Raw genomic sequence first — 15,963 nt, forward strand, 5'->3', positions numbered from 1 at the left:
CTAATAAAGAAAGGGCTGCAACCTCAGGATGGAGTAGAGTTCTTGTGACCTTGTCCGATACGGCTGAAAATTCAAATTAGCAAGGGATCGCTACACGTACATGGGATGCCTACCATGAAGATTTCAAAATGCTAGTTAATTGTACACGAAGGTGTACGCGTGCTACTCTCCAAGATCTGCACACAGCAACGAACGACCTCCACACAACTGCGACTACTTTGACAACTCGGTCTGACTAATTGGCCAGCTACATGGCGAGTCCGACTTCACAAAAACAAAGCGACGCCTCTTGTCTACAAAACCGGACTACTGCTTTTTTTTTTGGTACGCCTCTCGATCAAAGTTATGCTCGGGGCTATACCATGATCGACTGCTTTATGTGCAACCTGCACTTTTGCCGACTATTTCGTTCACAACCCGCACTCTCGTCGATTGCTTTATGCGCGCCACACTTCTTATTTGTCGCCTTGCCAACTTGTTTTCTGTTTTCGTTGCCTCCTCTCAACGGTTGCTAAAGTACTTGAGGAGCACACGTCTTAAGTTGTGAAATCTAGACTCTTTTGTACGTCTATGTTTCTACGCATGCATGCGGCCACATTCCTGCGCTATAGGCTACGACTATCAAGGATCAGGTGCGTAAACGTAATAGGCTGACTGCTCGGAGAAATTACATGACCTAGCAAAAGCAAGACAAAAGGTTTTTTACATGCATTCTTGAATGCTGGGATTTTCTCTCGATCTTTTTCATGCATTTGGCGATGCTGGGATTCGCACCCGACTCGATATCATGTATATTATTTTACAACATATTTCTATATTTGTCTTATAGGATATCGGACCTGGCAGCTGGGTAAGGTATGCTCCTGAGAGTTGCCTTACTTGGTTATCACTTCGTCGGCACAAAAAACTCAGCGTGATTTCTACGGCTCTCCTAGCTCCCAAGCTCAGGGGCTGGACTCTGCAAAACTACTCGATGCTGCTTCACATGAAGACTGAAGGCAAGAAAAATTCCATACCGTGAGCCACGACATTTGGATCCTTAATTCCAAATCTTGGAATTTGGGTTCAAGGCTCGGGGGGCTGCTGGATATGTGTCATCGACGGTTTATTTTTTGAATTCTTGAAAGACAAGGACCAGAAAATAGACTGATTTGACCCTCAGTCTGATTATATGATTCAACCTAAGGCTCAGGAGCAACTCCATATGAAGCGTGAGTTCATCGCATACCATATAAAAGAAGATGATTCGGGGCTTGAGCACCTCATAGCCTCGACGCAACCAAAAAGTACTCGGAAGACTACTCGAAGCACTCGATGGGAAGCTCGAAGGTACTCAACTGAACACTCTAAGCATTCGAAGATGCTTTCAGAAGTACTCAACGCCTCTAGGACTCGGCTACAAAGAGCTCGGGGGCTTGTCTGACCCGAGCCCACAGGACTGTGCATACCGCATAGATTTAAGTAAACAAGGAAGAAATCGGACTACTACTAAGACTCCTCTGTAATCCTACTAGGACTACTACGTAAAGGAGGGCGCGGTAACTAGATCGGCATAAGCTCAACAGAGCCAAACATACCAACACAGGGCGCAATATACCAAACCACCACACACGACGTTGGTATTACGCTATTCATTCTGGTGGCCCGAACCTGTCTAAATTTGTGTCTTGTGTCCTTGTGTTTACCTTCGAGTTCCAGATCTCGGCAACTCCTTACCTACAATCAACTACATTGGGGACACCCGTGGTAGGCTTGGCGGTTAAACACCGACAGTGGCTGGCCATGAGAGCACGAGGCCGCAGAAGGAGGGGGGTGGGGGTTGTCACCAGAAGCCCCTCTTCTCAGCGTGCCGCCCCTCCATCCTCGGGGCGTATAGTTTTTGCGCTATCACTTTGTATGGCTTTTTTAGCGATTTCATTTCTTCGATATTGCACCTAGTAATACAACAATATTGTATTATATTTATTCCATTCTATTATCTTCTTACAACATACTCTGTGACTTTCAAATCAAATAATTAAAAAACTTATATAACCACCACTTCGGCACATTAAACTCCATTCATATATTCAATTCTTACCCCAATATTTGAAAAATAATAAAAACTATTAATGCTTTCATCGAACACCAGGAGCGGTACCTCATTCGACACTACTTCAATCACCCAGAACCTACAACTAGGGTTATTACTTTGTTGAAGAATCGTTTGGCCTGGGCAAAGTCTGGCGGAGAGGACGAGAGGACGGAGGGGGCTTATAACATACTCTATGACATTCAAATCAAATAATTAAAAATGAGTAAAATGCACTGGGGTCCTTAAACTAGTCGACATGTTCTGTTTAGGTCCATGAACTTCGAAAATGCATTTTTAGGTCCACAATCTATTCAAGTGTGTCACTTGAGGTGCAAAACACCTCTAACCAGCGTTGACTGCCTACATGGACCGCCACGTCGGATCCAACGTGGCCATAAGTCACCACACGTGCCTCCACCCCCTGCGCCTCCTTCTCTGCAGTAGCCGCCAGCTCCCCCTTGCCTGCAGCGCCGCCGGCTCAGGGCGGAGCCTGCAGCGCCGCCGGCCCCTGCACGCCACACGCGAGGCCACCCCGTGCGTGCCCCTGCGCGCCGCCGGCCGCGGGGCGCTGGCCGGCCGCCGCTGGCCGTCCGGCCGCACGTCGTTGCCCGCCGGCGCAACCACCGTCAGGCCGCCGTTCCTCACCCGCCCGGCCGGGGCAGCTCACGTTGCCCCTGCCTTGCCTGCGCGGGCCCTGCACGCACGCCACTGGGCCGCCGCCGCCGCGCAGTCGCTTGGCCGCCGCTCCTGGTGCCCCTGTGCACGCCCTCGTGGCCGCCCGCGCGGTCGCCGGCTGCTCGGCCGCGGGCTCAACCGCGCTGCCACCCCCGACTCGCCTGCGCACGGCCGCCGTCCAGCCTGCACGCCGTCTTCACACCGCCGTCAATGCCACGACTGAGAATTTGAGGACCCCGGCCGCCGCGCCCCTGCAATAGAAGGGGGAGGAGCCGGACCTGCCGCCGTCATCCCTGGGAGGAGCCCTGTCCGCGCCACCTGCAGGTGCTGCCGCCCTCACCACGCCGCCTGCGCGGCCGTGCGCCACTGCTGGCGCCTTGACCTGCCACCAGTGAGCGACGAGGCGGCAAGAGAGGCGAGCGGGGGCAGGGATGGCGCGTGCATGGCCCCGTGTGGGGGTGCGGCGAGCCTCCCCGGCCGGGCGCAGGACGGGTAGCAGCGGCGAGGCGGCGGCCCGACGGAGGATGGTGGCGGCGGGCGGAGCTTCGACACCGGAAGCTCTGCACGATGAGGCCAAGGGCCGGTTGAGGGCTCAAATAGGTAGAGGGGAGGGAGGAGGAGCCGTGGGTGCGAGGAATCGATGAATGGCTCACCGGAGAGGACGAATCGATGGTGGCAGGCGTCGGGGAAGGAGCTCGTGGCGGCGCGCGCAGGAGAGCAGCGCACGGTGTGCGCATGGGAAGCGCACGATGCAGGGCCTGGCCGCCTAGCGGCGCGAGCCAGGAGGCGCGCGAGGAGGAGGCCTGGGAGCGGTGGCCGGGGCGCGGCGTGGAGGAGCGAGAGCGGCGCGAGGCGGCGCGGGCCTGCAGTAGGGAGCGGCGTGCGCAAGGAGCAGGGGAGGCACGCGCGAAACCAGGAGGCGGCCAGGCGGGCCGGCACCGGACCGGCGCGCGCCGCACGTCGCGTGGGGAGAGAGGAGAGGAGAGGAGGGGGGAGCTGGGGTTCGCCGGAGGGGAGCTGGGCAGGACGCCGGCGCAGCAGCGAGCAGCTCAGCAGGGCGGTGAGGCACGCGTGGCGACTTGTGGCCACGTTGGATCCGACGTGGCGGTCCACGTAGGCCGTCAACGCTGGTTAGAGGTGTTTTGGACCTCAAGTGACACACTTGAATAGATCGTGGACCTAAAAATGCATTTTCGAAGTTCATTGACCTAAACAGAACAGGTCGACTAGTTTGAGGACCCCAGTGCATTTTACTCTTAAAAAATTTATATTAACCACCACTTCAGCATGTTAAACTCCATTCATATATTCAGTTTCCACCCACTATTTGAAAAATACTAGAAATCATTTATGCCTTAATCTTAGATGCAATTTTTTAGAAATAAACTAGAAATCATTCAAGTTCCATGTTTGCATCAAGATTTCAGAGTTAGATTGTGCTAGACTGGATTTTGAAGTCTAAGATTGGACCAAAATATCCTAGAAATCAATGTTATCGGTAGCTATTTTGCTAGTCAAATGCTAGAAATAAATTTGGATAGAACCTATCTCCTAGACAATTGCTAGAAATAAATTTGGATAGAAGTTATTTCGCTAATAGAAGTGGAAACACAACAGCTTTATATAAGAATGAATGAGAGAATAGAAATGAGAAACGTATAAGATAACACCATCAAGTGGGGGCCACTTGCCCATATGCGCACATGATATTTTTCGATTTTTTTTTTTTGCCTTGCATCTCATGTTGTGATATTTGAAGCCAATGTTCTTTTCACATGATATTTGATTACCGTTAGAAGCTTCTCACAAGCTATTGGTTGCTCATGTTGTGATATTTGTTCAGCAGTTGGGGTGCATATTTTCTGTAATGTGATATCATTCATGTGTTCCAGAGACTTCTTTTTAGCCCCTATCATATCGAAAGGAATCTTACTATTTTGAAATATCAAATAAAATTTGTTTATAAAACTTTTGCACAGATGAGTGCTAATTCGCGAGACGAGTCTAATGAGCTAAATTAGTTCATAATTTGCTACAGTGACCATTTGCTAATTATAGATTAATATATCTCATTAGATTTGTCTCACAGTTTAGCCACCCCAAGGTTATGCAATTAATTTTATAATTAATCTTTATTTAACATTTCTAAATACTAAGATTCTCTTTGATGTGACATTATTAAAGTTTAGCTCTGGATCCAAACAAGCATGTGTGCAACCGGAACAGGATAAAATAACCCATTCACTGGCTCTCACGTACGCATGTGCGCATCATCTTGCTCATGAAACAAAATAGAAAGCAGTTGATTTCACGTTCGCTAGCAGCCTAACATCATGCGCCGAGATGGATATTGGACAGAATTTTGTGCAGCATGTTTCAAGAATTGGTGCTTACTGTTCTCTGCATGTGTCTTCTTGGAGCTGCGGTCTGGCATATGAGCAAGCCTTTTGAGTCGGTCTTCATTTGAAATTGTCATTAAGCTTCTAGTTTAGCCTACACGCCCAGTTGCCACCATTATCCCAAACCGCTGACTGACCCTGACTGGTTGCAACTCTCCCATGGGGCACCAAAGAACTGTTCAAACAAACAAGAAAGTTTGTCGCAAAGGGATAATTATTGTACCATGATCTGCAATGCAAGTTATGCCATTTCTGCCCCCGTTTTCTTGTGCTACGAGAAGAAACATTTTTCTTTTTCCACGTGCAAAAAAATAAATCAAAAGACTTGACAAACTTTAGAGGTCAACGCAAGGCACCATACAGCGACAGCGTAGAATATTTCAACCTTTTACCGGTCCAGATTGCAGTTGATGACTTCATGCGCAAACTGCCAAAGAATTTCCAATTTCTCAAAAATACAACGTTGTGTGCAATATCAAATGTTCGATTAGGAACCAGAAATTTTAGTTGGTCTCCGCCCTCTCTCTTCCTCTCTATCTTCCATGTCGTCTCCACCAAGTCTCCACCCCTGAGCAACTACAAGATTTGCCAAACCAACACACACGGCGAGGGCCCAAGTCCAAGAGCTACGGCAATAATGGCGCTCCACGAACACAGCCACGAGCTTAGGCTCGCCGCCGCGGCGTGCGCATGGCTCGCCGTGTCCATGATGGCGAGCCTGGCGTCGGCGCGGTTCATCGTCGAGAAGAACAGCGTCAAGGTGCTGTCCCCGCGCTCGCTGCGCGGCCACCACGAGGCCGCGATCGCAAACTACGGCGTCCCGGAGTACGGCGGCACGCTGACCGGCGTGGTGCTGTACTTGGAGGACCCGAAGCTGGCCACGGTCTGCGGGCCCTTGGGCGACAAGAAGCTGAGGTCGCCGTCGGGCCGCCCCGTGGTCCTCCTCGTGGACCGCGGGGGCTGCTACTTCGCGCTCAAGACGTGGAACGCGCAGATGGCCGGCGCGGCGGCCGTGCTGGTGGCCGACACCGCCGACGAGCCGCTGCTGACGATGGACAGCCCCGAGAACGAGACCCCCGATATGGCGTTCCTCGCCAACATCACGGTCCCCTCGGCGCTGGTCACCAAGCGGTTCGGCGACGCCCTCCGCCGCGCCGCGTCCTCCTCCGTCGGCGGCGGCGGCGGCGAGGAGGTGGTGGTGCGCCTCGACTGGCGCGAGTCGATGCCGCACCCCGACGAGCGCGTGGAGTACGAGTTCTGGACCAACAGCAACGACGAGTGCGGACCGCGGTGCGACGAGCAGGCGGCGTTCGTGCGCGCGTTCCGGGGCCACGCGCAGCTGCTGGAGAAGGGCGGCTACGCGCTCTTCACGCCGCACTACATCACCTGGCTCTGCCCCGACGCGTTCCGGGGCACGCCGCAGTGCAAGGCCCAGTGCATCAACCGCGGCCGCTACTGCGTGCCGGACCCGGAGGGGGACCTCGCCGCCGGCTACGATGGCAGGGACGTGGTGGTGGAGAACCTGCGCCAGCTCTGCGTCCACCGCGTCGCCAACGCGAGCAGCCGGCCGTGGATCTGGTGGGACTACGTCGCCGACTACCACCTCCGCTGCTCCATGAAGGAGAACAAGTACACCCGCCGCTGCGCCGAGGACGTCGTCCGATCGCTCGGTGGGTGCTCTCCTGATGGTGACCGTGCTCATTGTTTCTTTTTTCCTCCGGAACCGGAATGGAGTGTGCTGATCTGGACATCTGGCTCGGCGCTGCAGGGTTGCCGATGGACAAGATCGACAAGTGCATGGGGGATCCCGAGGCCGACGCCGAGAACGACGTGCTCAAGACGGAGCAGATTGTTCAGGTTGTCTGTCCGACATGCTGATTTCATTTCATGGAAGCGATTTGCTCAAAACTTTTGCACAATCAATCCGGTTTGCTTAGACTTGGATTCTTGTCAGGTCGGGCATGGAACTCGAGGGGACGTGACTATCTTGCCGACGCTGGTGATCAACAATGTGCAGTATCGAGGTATCTACGACTCTTCCAATCTCATCACAAGATCACACTCTGCTCTGCTGTCACAACAGTATTATGTGTTTTAAGAAACGGTGTTCCCTTTCTCTGAAACTGAACAATTCGGCATTCCAGGCAAATTGGAGAGCACTGCGGTCCTCAAAGCGATTTGTGCCGGGTTCAAGGAGACCACCGAGCCTCACGTCTGCCTGACACCAGGTTCGCAGCCTCCATAGAATAGATGATACCCTGCCTGATCAATCGCTTCAGTTCAATGCTAATCGGGGAATCCACCTCTGCAATTTTCTTCAGACATGGAGACCGACGAGTGCCTCGACACCAACGGCGGCTGCTGGCGCGACGACAAGACCAACATCACGGCCTGCAAGGTAGTACCCGCTCATCTCCAACAAATTACCTTCTTTCAAGTAGATTGCAGAACACTTCATACTGCCTACTGACCGATCGAGTGCTGGGAGCAGGACACCTACAGAGGGAGGATTTGCCAGTGCCCTGTAGAGGGTGGCGTTCAGTACCAAGGAGATGGGTACACCGAATGCAAAGGTACCATTGATCAGTGCCAACGGTTCTCCTTCGTTCGTCACACAATCGTCTCAATCTGACACTGAATTTGAATGGATTTTTCCGACCTGTCCTCCATTTGCATCACCAGCGGTCGGACCGGGCCGGTGCGCCACGGGGAACGGTGGGTGCTGGACGGAGACGAGAAATGGCAAGACTTTCTCTGCCTGCTCGGTAATCCGATCCTTCATACTGCTTCGGGTTTGGTCTGCAGGCCAAGATGTGAAGAATTGGTTACTGACGTTGGTGGCGTGTGCAGGGTTCAGATTTGAGCGGATGCAAGTGCCCGCCAGGGTTCAAGGGCGACGGTTTCCATTGCCAAGGTACTTCGCCTTGCTGAGCTTCCTCCATCGCTGAGCCTGAACCTTTCGTGCTGATTCCTCTCTGCCGTTCCAGACGTCGACGAGTGCAGCGAGAAGCTGGCGTGCTCCTGCCCGCACTGCTTGTGCAAGAACAACTGGGGCGGATTCGACTGCAAGTGCGGCGGCGGCCTGATGTACATCAGGAGTGAAGACACTTGTATCGGTGAGCCCCTCAGCTACCTTTCTGTTCTTGCCGCTGTTGCTCCTCTGCTCCTCGTGGCGTTGCTGCTCAAGATCCATCTCTTCTGCTGTCTTGTTATGCAGCCAAGAACATGTCGGCATTCGGGTGGCTCGTCACCGCCCTGGTCGTGTCGTGCCTTGCCGGCGCCGGCGTCGCCGGATACGTGTTCTACAAGTACAGGCTCAGGGTATGAATTCAGCGATCTCTTTTGGCCTTTTAGGCAATCGAATCAAGCAGAAACAAACGTTTCTTTGTTTGCGGCGTATGCTCTGAACAATCTCTGGTTCCTGACCGTGACCATGGATGCACTCTGTGTCTGTCGTGTGCTGCAGCGGTACATGGACTCGGAGATCATGGCGATCATGGCGCAGTACATGCCCCTGGACAATCAGCACAACGAGAGCCAGCCGTTGAGGACGCAGGAGACCCAGCAAGCGTAGCTAGGCATGTGGTAGCATCTCAGCTTCACACTGCCATCTCACAAGAAGAGAATGCAGCATTGCGATCTCCTGCCAATAAGTCCATGCAGGTTTTGTCCACCTCTGACAATTGGTTTCTGATCTTGTGTTCCACACTTGCAGAGTTTCAGTTGCAGAAGTCCATATCAGCAATGCGCCAAGGCACCAAGTCCCCAACCGAAGTTTTGAGATTTGAAGATGCGACTACACCAGTAAGCATGCCACTATGTAAATGACAGGGACTTACACAGATCTTACGCATTCAATTGTTTCAGTGTAGAGACAGGCGAGATAGCATGTGATGGATCTGATCGGTGATGTATAAAATTGAGATTTTGCCTGCATGTACAATTGTTTACTGGAGAACAACAGCCTGTACAAATATGATGGTGATCCATGTGATAAGCTAGTATGTCACCATGTGAATGAATGAATTATAAGATCTAGTTTCAAAATTGATTTAGACTGCCCTTGTATTTCTAGTTTACAAGCATCTTTTAACTGAAGTTGCATTCTTCATATTTGTCTTGTATAGTGTAATTTCAAGCATTTTCATGCTGCAGGATCTTTTAATGAGCAATTTCTTCCCTCATCTTTTCAAGAGTACAAACACAGACTTTGGGCAACCTAAGCACGAAGACAAGGGATTTTCACCAACAAATTAATACTATTGCACAAGGTGGTCAAAATTTTCTGCATATTTGCTCAAAAACGTTACTCTACTATCGTTGAAAATTTAACCGAGCCCTCATCCACAAGACTGCTTTGTTTCCTCTTTTTGGACATCCTCTGGAAACCGCTGTGTTCATCCACGAACTGTGCTGCAGTCCTTGCTCGCAGTTCTTCAAGAGTCTCTCCTTCCTTTGCCCGCTCAATCACCTGAAATGAGGGCAGAAGTTTGATTTAAAAATTCACATAACAGAATTAGTAGTAAGCTTTAAGGAGACATCTTGATCAATTACCAGGTGTCGACCATAGAGATGAGTGCTTGCAAGGGCTTGCAGAGCATTCTGTGCCTCTTGCTTTGTAACATATTCGACAAATGCAAAACCTCTATGACTTCCAAACTTCATCGGCAACCTGAGGCTTTTGACCTGTAAATTTTATGAATTCTAAATCAGAAAGCTTCGGGAAAATAAATTAAAGTTAAAATTGCTTGCCAATTTGCAACTACTATTTTTTACTATTGATATAAAGATAACTGAAATGATCAACATTAGTCTTCAACAAGAATTAATCTCATTCCCACAAAACTGTTGTTGGTCTTGCGCATTTCGGCTAAACACAGGCAAAAGGAGAGAGAAGCTGACCTGGCCAAACGGACTAAATAACTGCCTGAGGTCCTTTTCAGTTGCTTCAAATGCTACATTACGCACAAGTAGTTTTGTTGAACTTTTATCCTTGTCATTCTTCTTTGCAGCTTGACCATCTTTCTTCCCATGGCACAGTTGCAAGATCAAAGCATGTCCATCCAGAACCGTTCCCTATGAACACATGGGACATTTAGCATGCTGCACATCTATATGAGCATACAATGCAGTAAAACGAGGGAGGGGGGTTGCTGCCTGCAGATCCTTGCACACACTGGTAGCAGTTTCAACCGAGTCGAATTCAACGAATCCAAATCCCATGGAAACATTCTTGCCATTCTTAACATGCTTCTTCACCTAAAGACAGATAAAAAAGGAAAGGTTAAACAGTAAGCTGCAAGGTTGCATATGTTGTCTATAATAAGCACACATCCATACCTTCACACTTTTATGACTGCCGCTCTTTATCTTTGTACTAAAATGCTGGCTCAATGATTCATCTGTTGTCTTGAAGTTTAAGTTCTTGACAAACACAGACCGTGACTGCAAACAAATGGTGGCATTTTTTGAGCACGTCCAGGTGCAACCATTAGCAAATAAATAGCAATTTAAGGAACCATGTCATGCAGCAACTCATACGCAAAAACAGGCGCAGGCTTGGGAACAAAACTTTTTGCTATAGCAAACTCCAACAAGATTAAGAGGCTCAAAGCATACAGCTAAAATTTATCCTCATGCAAAGAAGTTAAAAGAAAGCTTCAAACCTCCACCCTGTCAGGATCAATCTCTTCAGTGCTTACTCCTTCCACAGTTTGATCTACAATTGCTTTAGTAAGAATACGCTCACCAACCACATATTTTTCATCTTCATCTACCAGTGCTGATGTAGGAGATAAAATGTTCTCAGGTGCCCACTCCAAATATAGAGGAGTATCCCTGCATCACAAAAGTCTAAGATACAGAACATACAAGTGCGTACAAAATTAATGGCATGACATAAGCATAAGAAATAATCAATTAATAACAATGATTTATCCTAAGATTAATTAAGTAGTCAACAAAGGAAATGCTACATTCACTCTAGATAAACTAAATGCTAAAAGAATTAGAGCTGGTCCATCTTCATAGAGAAAAAAAAAAGAATCAAGCTTACAAATGCAAAAGTTTGTAAGCTGGAACACATCCACTGAAATCACTGAATTAAAGTTACTGGAGCACTTACTTGTATCGTGTATATAGTAACTTCTTGAATGCGTGTCGGGCCTCTGTTGCTTCAACAAAGACTACCTGTTGCACCAAAGATTTAATAAATAAATGAACTCAATGAGCAATATTGTGTGCACAAAGGCACTCAGCATGGTGGCATTTGAAAAGTGACGCAAGTTAACAACTGCAATAATGGTAAAAACATAACGTGTTGTGATATATAACAAACAGCTGGATAACATGAGAACGTACTAACATACCAAGGCAAATACTCTGGTTGGAGGTAGAACGATTTTATCCAAACTGCCATGTCTCTGAAACATTGCTGCAAGTTCTTCCTCAGAAGTGCTAAATGGCAAGTTCTTAACTAGTATCACATGGTTGCTTCTTTTTGACTTCTCGTTTCTTTTGGAAGCAAGTTCTTCCAATGCAGCAACATTAACACCAGACCTAGATAGATATTTCTTGGTCTCTGCGATGACATGTGTCTCACCAAGAGCAATGCGAACAGCAAGATCATCTGCTTCTCTATCAAGTAATTCACTCTTACTGATACCATTCTTCCTTGCAATGTTTTCAACAACCTAAGAAGGTAAGCAATGAGTCCAATCAGTTATACATACTTTGCCAAAAATATCATGTTATTCAATATCTACCTACTACACTCGATCTAAAATATAAATCCTTTTTCTCCTAAGTAACTTTTTTTAGCTTTGACAATCACTAGCAAAAAGTTCATGGAGATTGACAACATAAGGTTGACATCATAAAAAATATTTTCATAAAACATGTTTTCTATTTGAAACAATACACATTTATACAACAACAACAACATAGCCTTTTTTCCCAAGCAAGTTGGGGTAGGCTAGAGATGAAACCCGAAAGAAATAAGTTCAAGGTTCAGGCACATTGATAGCTAGTCTCCAAGCGCTCCTATCCAAAGCTATCTCTTTAGAGATATTCCAATCCTTAAGGTCTCTCTTAACCAACTCATCCCAACTCATCCCACGTCAGTTTAGGTCTACCTCTACCCCTCTTTACATTATCGACCCGCTCAAGAACCCCATTACGCACCGGCGCCTCAGGAGGCCTTCGTTGGACATGTCCAAACCATCTCAGCCGATGCTGAGTAAGTTTCTCCTCAATTGGTGCCACCCCGACCCTATCCCGAATAACTTCGTTCCGGACTCTATCCCTCCTTGTGTGCCCGCAAAACCACCGCAACATCCGCATCTCTGCTACACTCAGTTGCTGCACATGTCGCCTTTTTGTAGGCCAACATTCAGCACCGTATAACATCGCCGGACGAATTGTTGTCCTATAGAATTTGCCTTTTAGCTTTTGTGGCACCCTCTTGTCACAAAGGATGCCAGAAGCTTGCCGCCATTTCAACCAGCCAGCTGAAATTCTATGCCTAACATCTTCATCAATGTCGCCATCCTTTTGTAGCACCGATCCTAAATACCGAAAAGTATCCTTCTAGACCACCACTTGCCCATCTAGACTAACGTCTCCCCCCTCATGCCTAGTCGCGCTGAAATCGCACATCATGTACTCGGTCTTGGTCCTACTAAGTCTGAACTCTTTCGACTCTAACGTGCGTCTCCACAGCTCTAACTTCCTATTAACCCCTGCCCTACTCTCGTCAACTAGCACCACATCATCAGCAAACAATACACATTTATACATACTGTTATTCACATTGTCATATGGGAGACCTAGTCGATGTTATATTTGGAATCAGAGGAAGCACACGATCTTTAGCACTGAGTTGAGATAGAACCATACAGTATCCTGACGCATGTAAAAGCTGTTCCATGCTCTCGTATCCCCACTGATTTCAGAAGCTTTCTTTTGTTCCAACTTTTGCTGCTTGAGATTCATTTTCACCTCAACAGTTGCATGAGTAGACCTTAACAATTCGATAGCAAGTGAGTAAAAACTATGGGCGCCACTAATCTAACAAAAGAAACAACACAATTTGAAACTTATTATCTTACTCTAACTTCTTATTCTTTAGTGGTTTAGCAGCCTTAACACGTAATAGACGGCCCTGAAAACTTGAGTTATCTAGTTCATCAAGTGCCCTGCCAACAATAAAGATAACTATTAGACAGGTATAGCATATAACCGTCAGTGCGGGAAAAAGAACATGTCTGGGTCTTAAAAGAATATGTCCTGCACTTAAAGTATGTACCCATCCTCACAAAAATGTGTTATTCTGGTCTGATTGTCAGTGTCTCTCACCTTCTGATTACAACATTCACTATCAAAATTGATATGCAATTAATGAGCAAAGAATGTGAGACATCGTTCAGTTTTTGCTGTCTAATCTAATATCTTCCTAAGAATTATTTAGAAGCAAGTACTAACGACATGTAGGATAATAAAATTTAAAAAAAGGGACAACTAATGTGAATCATAATAAGAATATCCAACATTGCATGCAAGCCCAACTGTCACAAAGTCAGAATAAGTTCATTATCTTAAATTGGAGATATAAATTTTTACCTCACTGCTGAGTCTGGAAGGTTAAAGAGCACATAACCTCTGCCAGTTGAGAACTTAGTGTTTTTATCAACAACAATATGAGCCTGTTCAACATCACCGTACTGGCTGCACAGCTCCACCAAATCATCTTCACTGTGAAAATGAGCAATAATATCCTTTTAAACAAAAACATGTCGCTGTATCATGAATATAAGCATATAATGCACAAACTGCTGATCCAAGTTAACATAACCAGGTAACAACTACATACGTGGTTGCATACGGAAGATTGCAGAAAAATAGACGGCCAGTCTCCAGGGCCAACTTCTTTTCATCAGTAATTGAAGAAGCATCTTCATCTTCATTGTCCTTATCTTCATGAACTTTAGTTTCCTTTTGCCTGCCATCAAGATCTTCACTCTCTTTGTTGTCACGGTCGTCAACCTCTCGCGAGTCAGTCAGCTGGATACGCGTGTCCTTATCCACATTGATTTTCTTGTCCAGACCACCCTTCAGATCCACAGACTGGTTATATGCATCTTGTGATTCATCAGATAAGTTGTCATCATCAGTGGTGCCGTTTGAGTTGTCGCCAGAATCTTCATCATCTGATTCAGAATCTGACCAGTTTTTCTTGATTTTACTCTTAAAGAAATCTGTATCTGTCATATCATTGTCTTGTTTACTCTCTGCTGTTTGTAGCTCTTCTGAAGCATCTTCGGAAGACGAATCAATTTTCATTTCCTCATCAGAAGAATCTTCAGAAGATGCATCATTCTCAGAAACTGGAACATTCTTTTGAGGTCTCTTAGATTCTTTTGTGGCTACCACACTATCTTTTACTGCAGTGTCAAGAGTACCAGTTGTATCATTTGCCCACATCTTTGCTTTAGAACGGGGCTGCATAACTTCAAGGAACTCTTGGAACTTGGGATCATTAGCTACACTGCCTTTAGAACCTCTAACATCAGCAGCCATTCCTTGGACCTGGGTATCTTTTAGCAGTGCATCTACAGGCCCTGCCTTAGGTTTGCTTTTACTATCATATTCAGGCTTCTTTAAAGAATGGCGGCTCCAAGGGCGAGGGGCATCAGGGTCACCTATCTTACGGGCAACCTGCCAAACATCATGGTAGCTGTAAGGTATGTATCTGAGCTCACTATTGTCCCATTCAATCTCAGATGTATAATTCCCCAAACAGATAACGCCGAACCAAGGAGAGAGAGAGAGAGAGAGAGAGAGAGAGAGAGAGAGAGAGAGAGAGAGAGAGAGAGAGAGAGAGAGAGAGAGATGAAAAAGTAATGTACCTCACAGGTGATCTTGCAAGTGTCAATGTATGTATTGTTGAAATACTTGAGGGCCTCCTCTGCCTCTTCATTGGTCCTGAAACCAATGAAAGCAAATTGCCTACTCTTACCATCCCTGTCCAAAAGCAAAGGCGTTCAGTTTCATGCAGAATATTTGGATTAGAATTAATCATTACTCCATATGGTACAACTCAGGTTTAGCTTCTTAACAGTGAAGTCAAGGCCTAAAAAATAAGAACCGACGCTAGATGCAGTATACTGAAACTAGCTACCTCAGTGCTGAGCATTTCAAGCAAGTGTTAAAACTGGGATCTTTTTACACAAAAACGATACTACTTCATTCTCCTTCTGTAAGAAGTGGCTCAGCCAATCGAACCATGGAGGGCGGGGCGAATAAGTGAGCACAAAACAAAAAATTGTCGCTCGGCTTGCTTACTTTGCTCGGATGACCTTGGCGTCGGTGACCTCGCCCTTCCGCGAGAACACCTCCCGCAGGCGCCTCTCGTCGGCGCCCTTGGGCAGGTTCTTCACGCACAGCCGCGACGACATGCGCGCTAGGGTTGCTCACCACACCGCCAGTAAACGACGAGGTAGACGGGTCTCCGCTGCACGCCTCTCAGCTTCGGTCGAAGAAGGAGAGCTGGCTGGCTTGCTGCGTCCCGCCGCCGGCAATAGGTCGGCGAAGCAGAGGCGCAAACCAGTTGTGGCGGCGCCGCGGCGGTGGACAGGGGGAGAGCAGAGCGAGCGCGGCGGCGCCTAGTTCTCTAGTCACTGGTCCGCGGGACCGCAGCAAGGTTCTTCCGTGCTGGGCTGGGCTTGGTCTATGTGGACCGTGGACGCGCGCGGAAAAAGAGGGAGGTTTGGGCTATGTGGACCGTGGGCTATCTGGGCTCTCGTTGTATTGGGCCTG

At 48.0% G+C, this 15,963-nt stretch overlaps 2 protein-coding genes across 4 annotated transcripts; one reads left to right on the plus strand and one right to left on the minus strand.

Moving 5' to 3' along the window:
* The first annotated feature begins 5,632 nt into the window (after positions 1-5,632).
* Positions 5,633-9,210, plus strand: LOC120641742 (vacuolar-sorting receptor 7-like). 3 transcript variants are annotated; one of them, XM_039917968.1, is made up of 12 exons: positions 5,633-6,818; positions 6,917-7,005; positions 7,103-7,172; positions 7,293-7,376; positions 7,470-7,546; positions 7,640-7,721; positions 7,831-7,913; positions 7,999-8,062; positions 8,136-8,264; positions 8,366-8,469; positions 8,615-8,733; positions 8,864-9,210. In XM_039917968.1, exons 1-11 carry the CDS (start codon positions 5,786-5,788, stop codon positions 8,720-8,722), a joined length of 1,923 nt encoding a protein of 640 aa, XP_039773902.1. In that variant the 5' UTR covers positions 5,633-5,785; the 3' UTR covers positions 8,723-8,733; positions 8,864-9,210. The 3 variants fall into 3 exon arrangements, with proteins under 3 accessions (XP_039773902.1, XP_039773901.1, XP_039773900.1); XM_039917966.1 differs by having other exon boundaries at positions 5,634-6,818; positions 8,615-8,726; XM_039917967.1 differs by having other exon boundaries at positions 8,615-9,210.
* Positions 9,211-9,305: 95 nt separating this feature from the next.
* Positions 9,306-15,836, minus strand: LOC120641741 (multiple RNA-binding domain-containing protein 1-like). Its single transcript, XM_039917965.1, has 14 exons — positions 15,490-15,836; positions 15,054-15,168; positions 14,018-14,862; positions 13,768-13,899; positions 13,257-13,343; positions 13,045-13,168; positions 11,517-11,840; positions 11,273-11,337; positions 10,815-10,986; positions 10,489-10,593; positions 10,306-10,407; positions 10,051-10,224; positions 9,703-9,834; positions 9,306-9,619 (listed from the first exon to the last, which is right to left on the minus strand). The coding sequence occupies exons 1-14, from the start codon at positions 15,600-15,602 to the stop codon at positions 9,455-9,457; spliced, it is 2,655 nt and encodes an 884-aa protein (XP_039773899.1). The 5' UTR covers positions 15,603-15,836; the 3' UTR covers positions 9,306-9,454.
* Positions 15,837-15,963: the final 127 nt, after the last annotated feature.

Source organism: Panicum virgatum, chromosome 7K (assembly GCF_016808335.1).
Source record: "Panicum virgatum strain AP13 chromosome 7K, P.virgatum_v5, whole genome shotgun sequence".
NCBI lineage: Eukaryota > Viridiplantae > Streptophyta > Magnoliopsida > Poales > Poaceae > Panicum > Panicum virgatum.

What these genes read in the sequence shown, in the direction of transcription:
- LOC120641742 (XM_039917967.1), top strand. Translation starts at nt 5,786, where the DNA reads ATGGCGCTCCACGAACACAGCCACGAGCTTAGGCTCGCCGCCGCGGCG. An exon ending in CGACGGTTTCCATTGCCAAG is followed by an intron (nt 8,063 to 8,135) that starts GTACTTCGCCTT and finishes CTGCCGTTCCAG; the next exon opens with ACGTCGACGAGTGCAGCGAG. An exon ending in GAGTGAAGACACTTGTATCG is followed by an intron (nt 8,265 to 8,365) that starts GTGAGCCCCTCA and finishes CTTGTTATGCAG; the next exon opens with CCAAGAACATGTCGGCATTC.
- LOC120641741 (XM_039917965.1), bottom strand. Translation starts at nt 15,602, where the DNA reads ATGTCGTCGCGGCTGTGCGTGAAGAACCTGCCCAAGGGCGCCGACGAG. An exon ending in TTTACATGCGTCAGGATACT is followed by an intron (nt 11,841 to 13,044) that starts GTATGGTTCTAT and finishes TTACCTTCTTAG; the next exon opens with GTTGTTGAAAACATTGCAAG. An exon ending in TTGATCCTGACAGGGTGGAG is followed by an intron (nt 10,594 to 10,814) that starts GTTTGAAGCTTT and finishes ATTTGTTTGCAG; the next exon opens with TCACGGTCTGTGTTTGTCAA.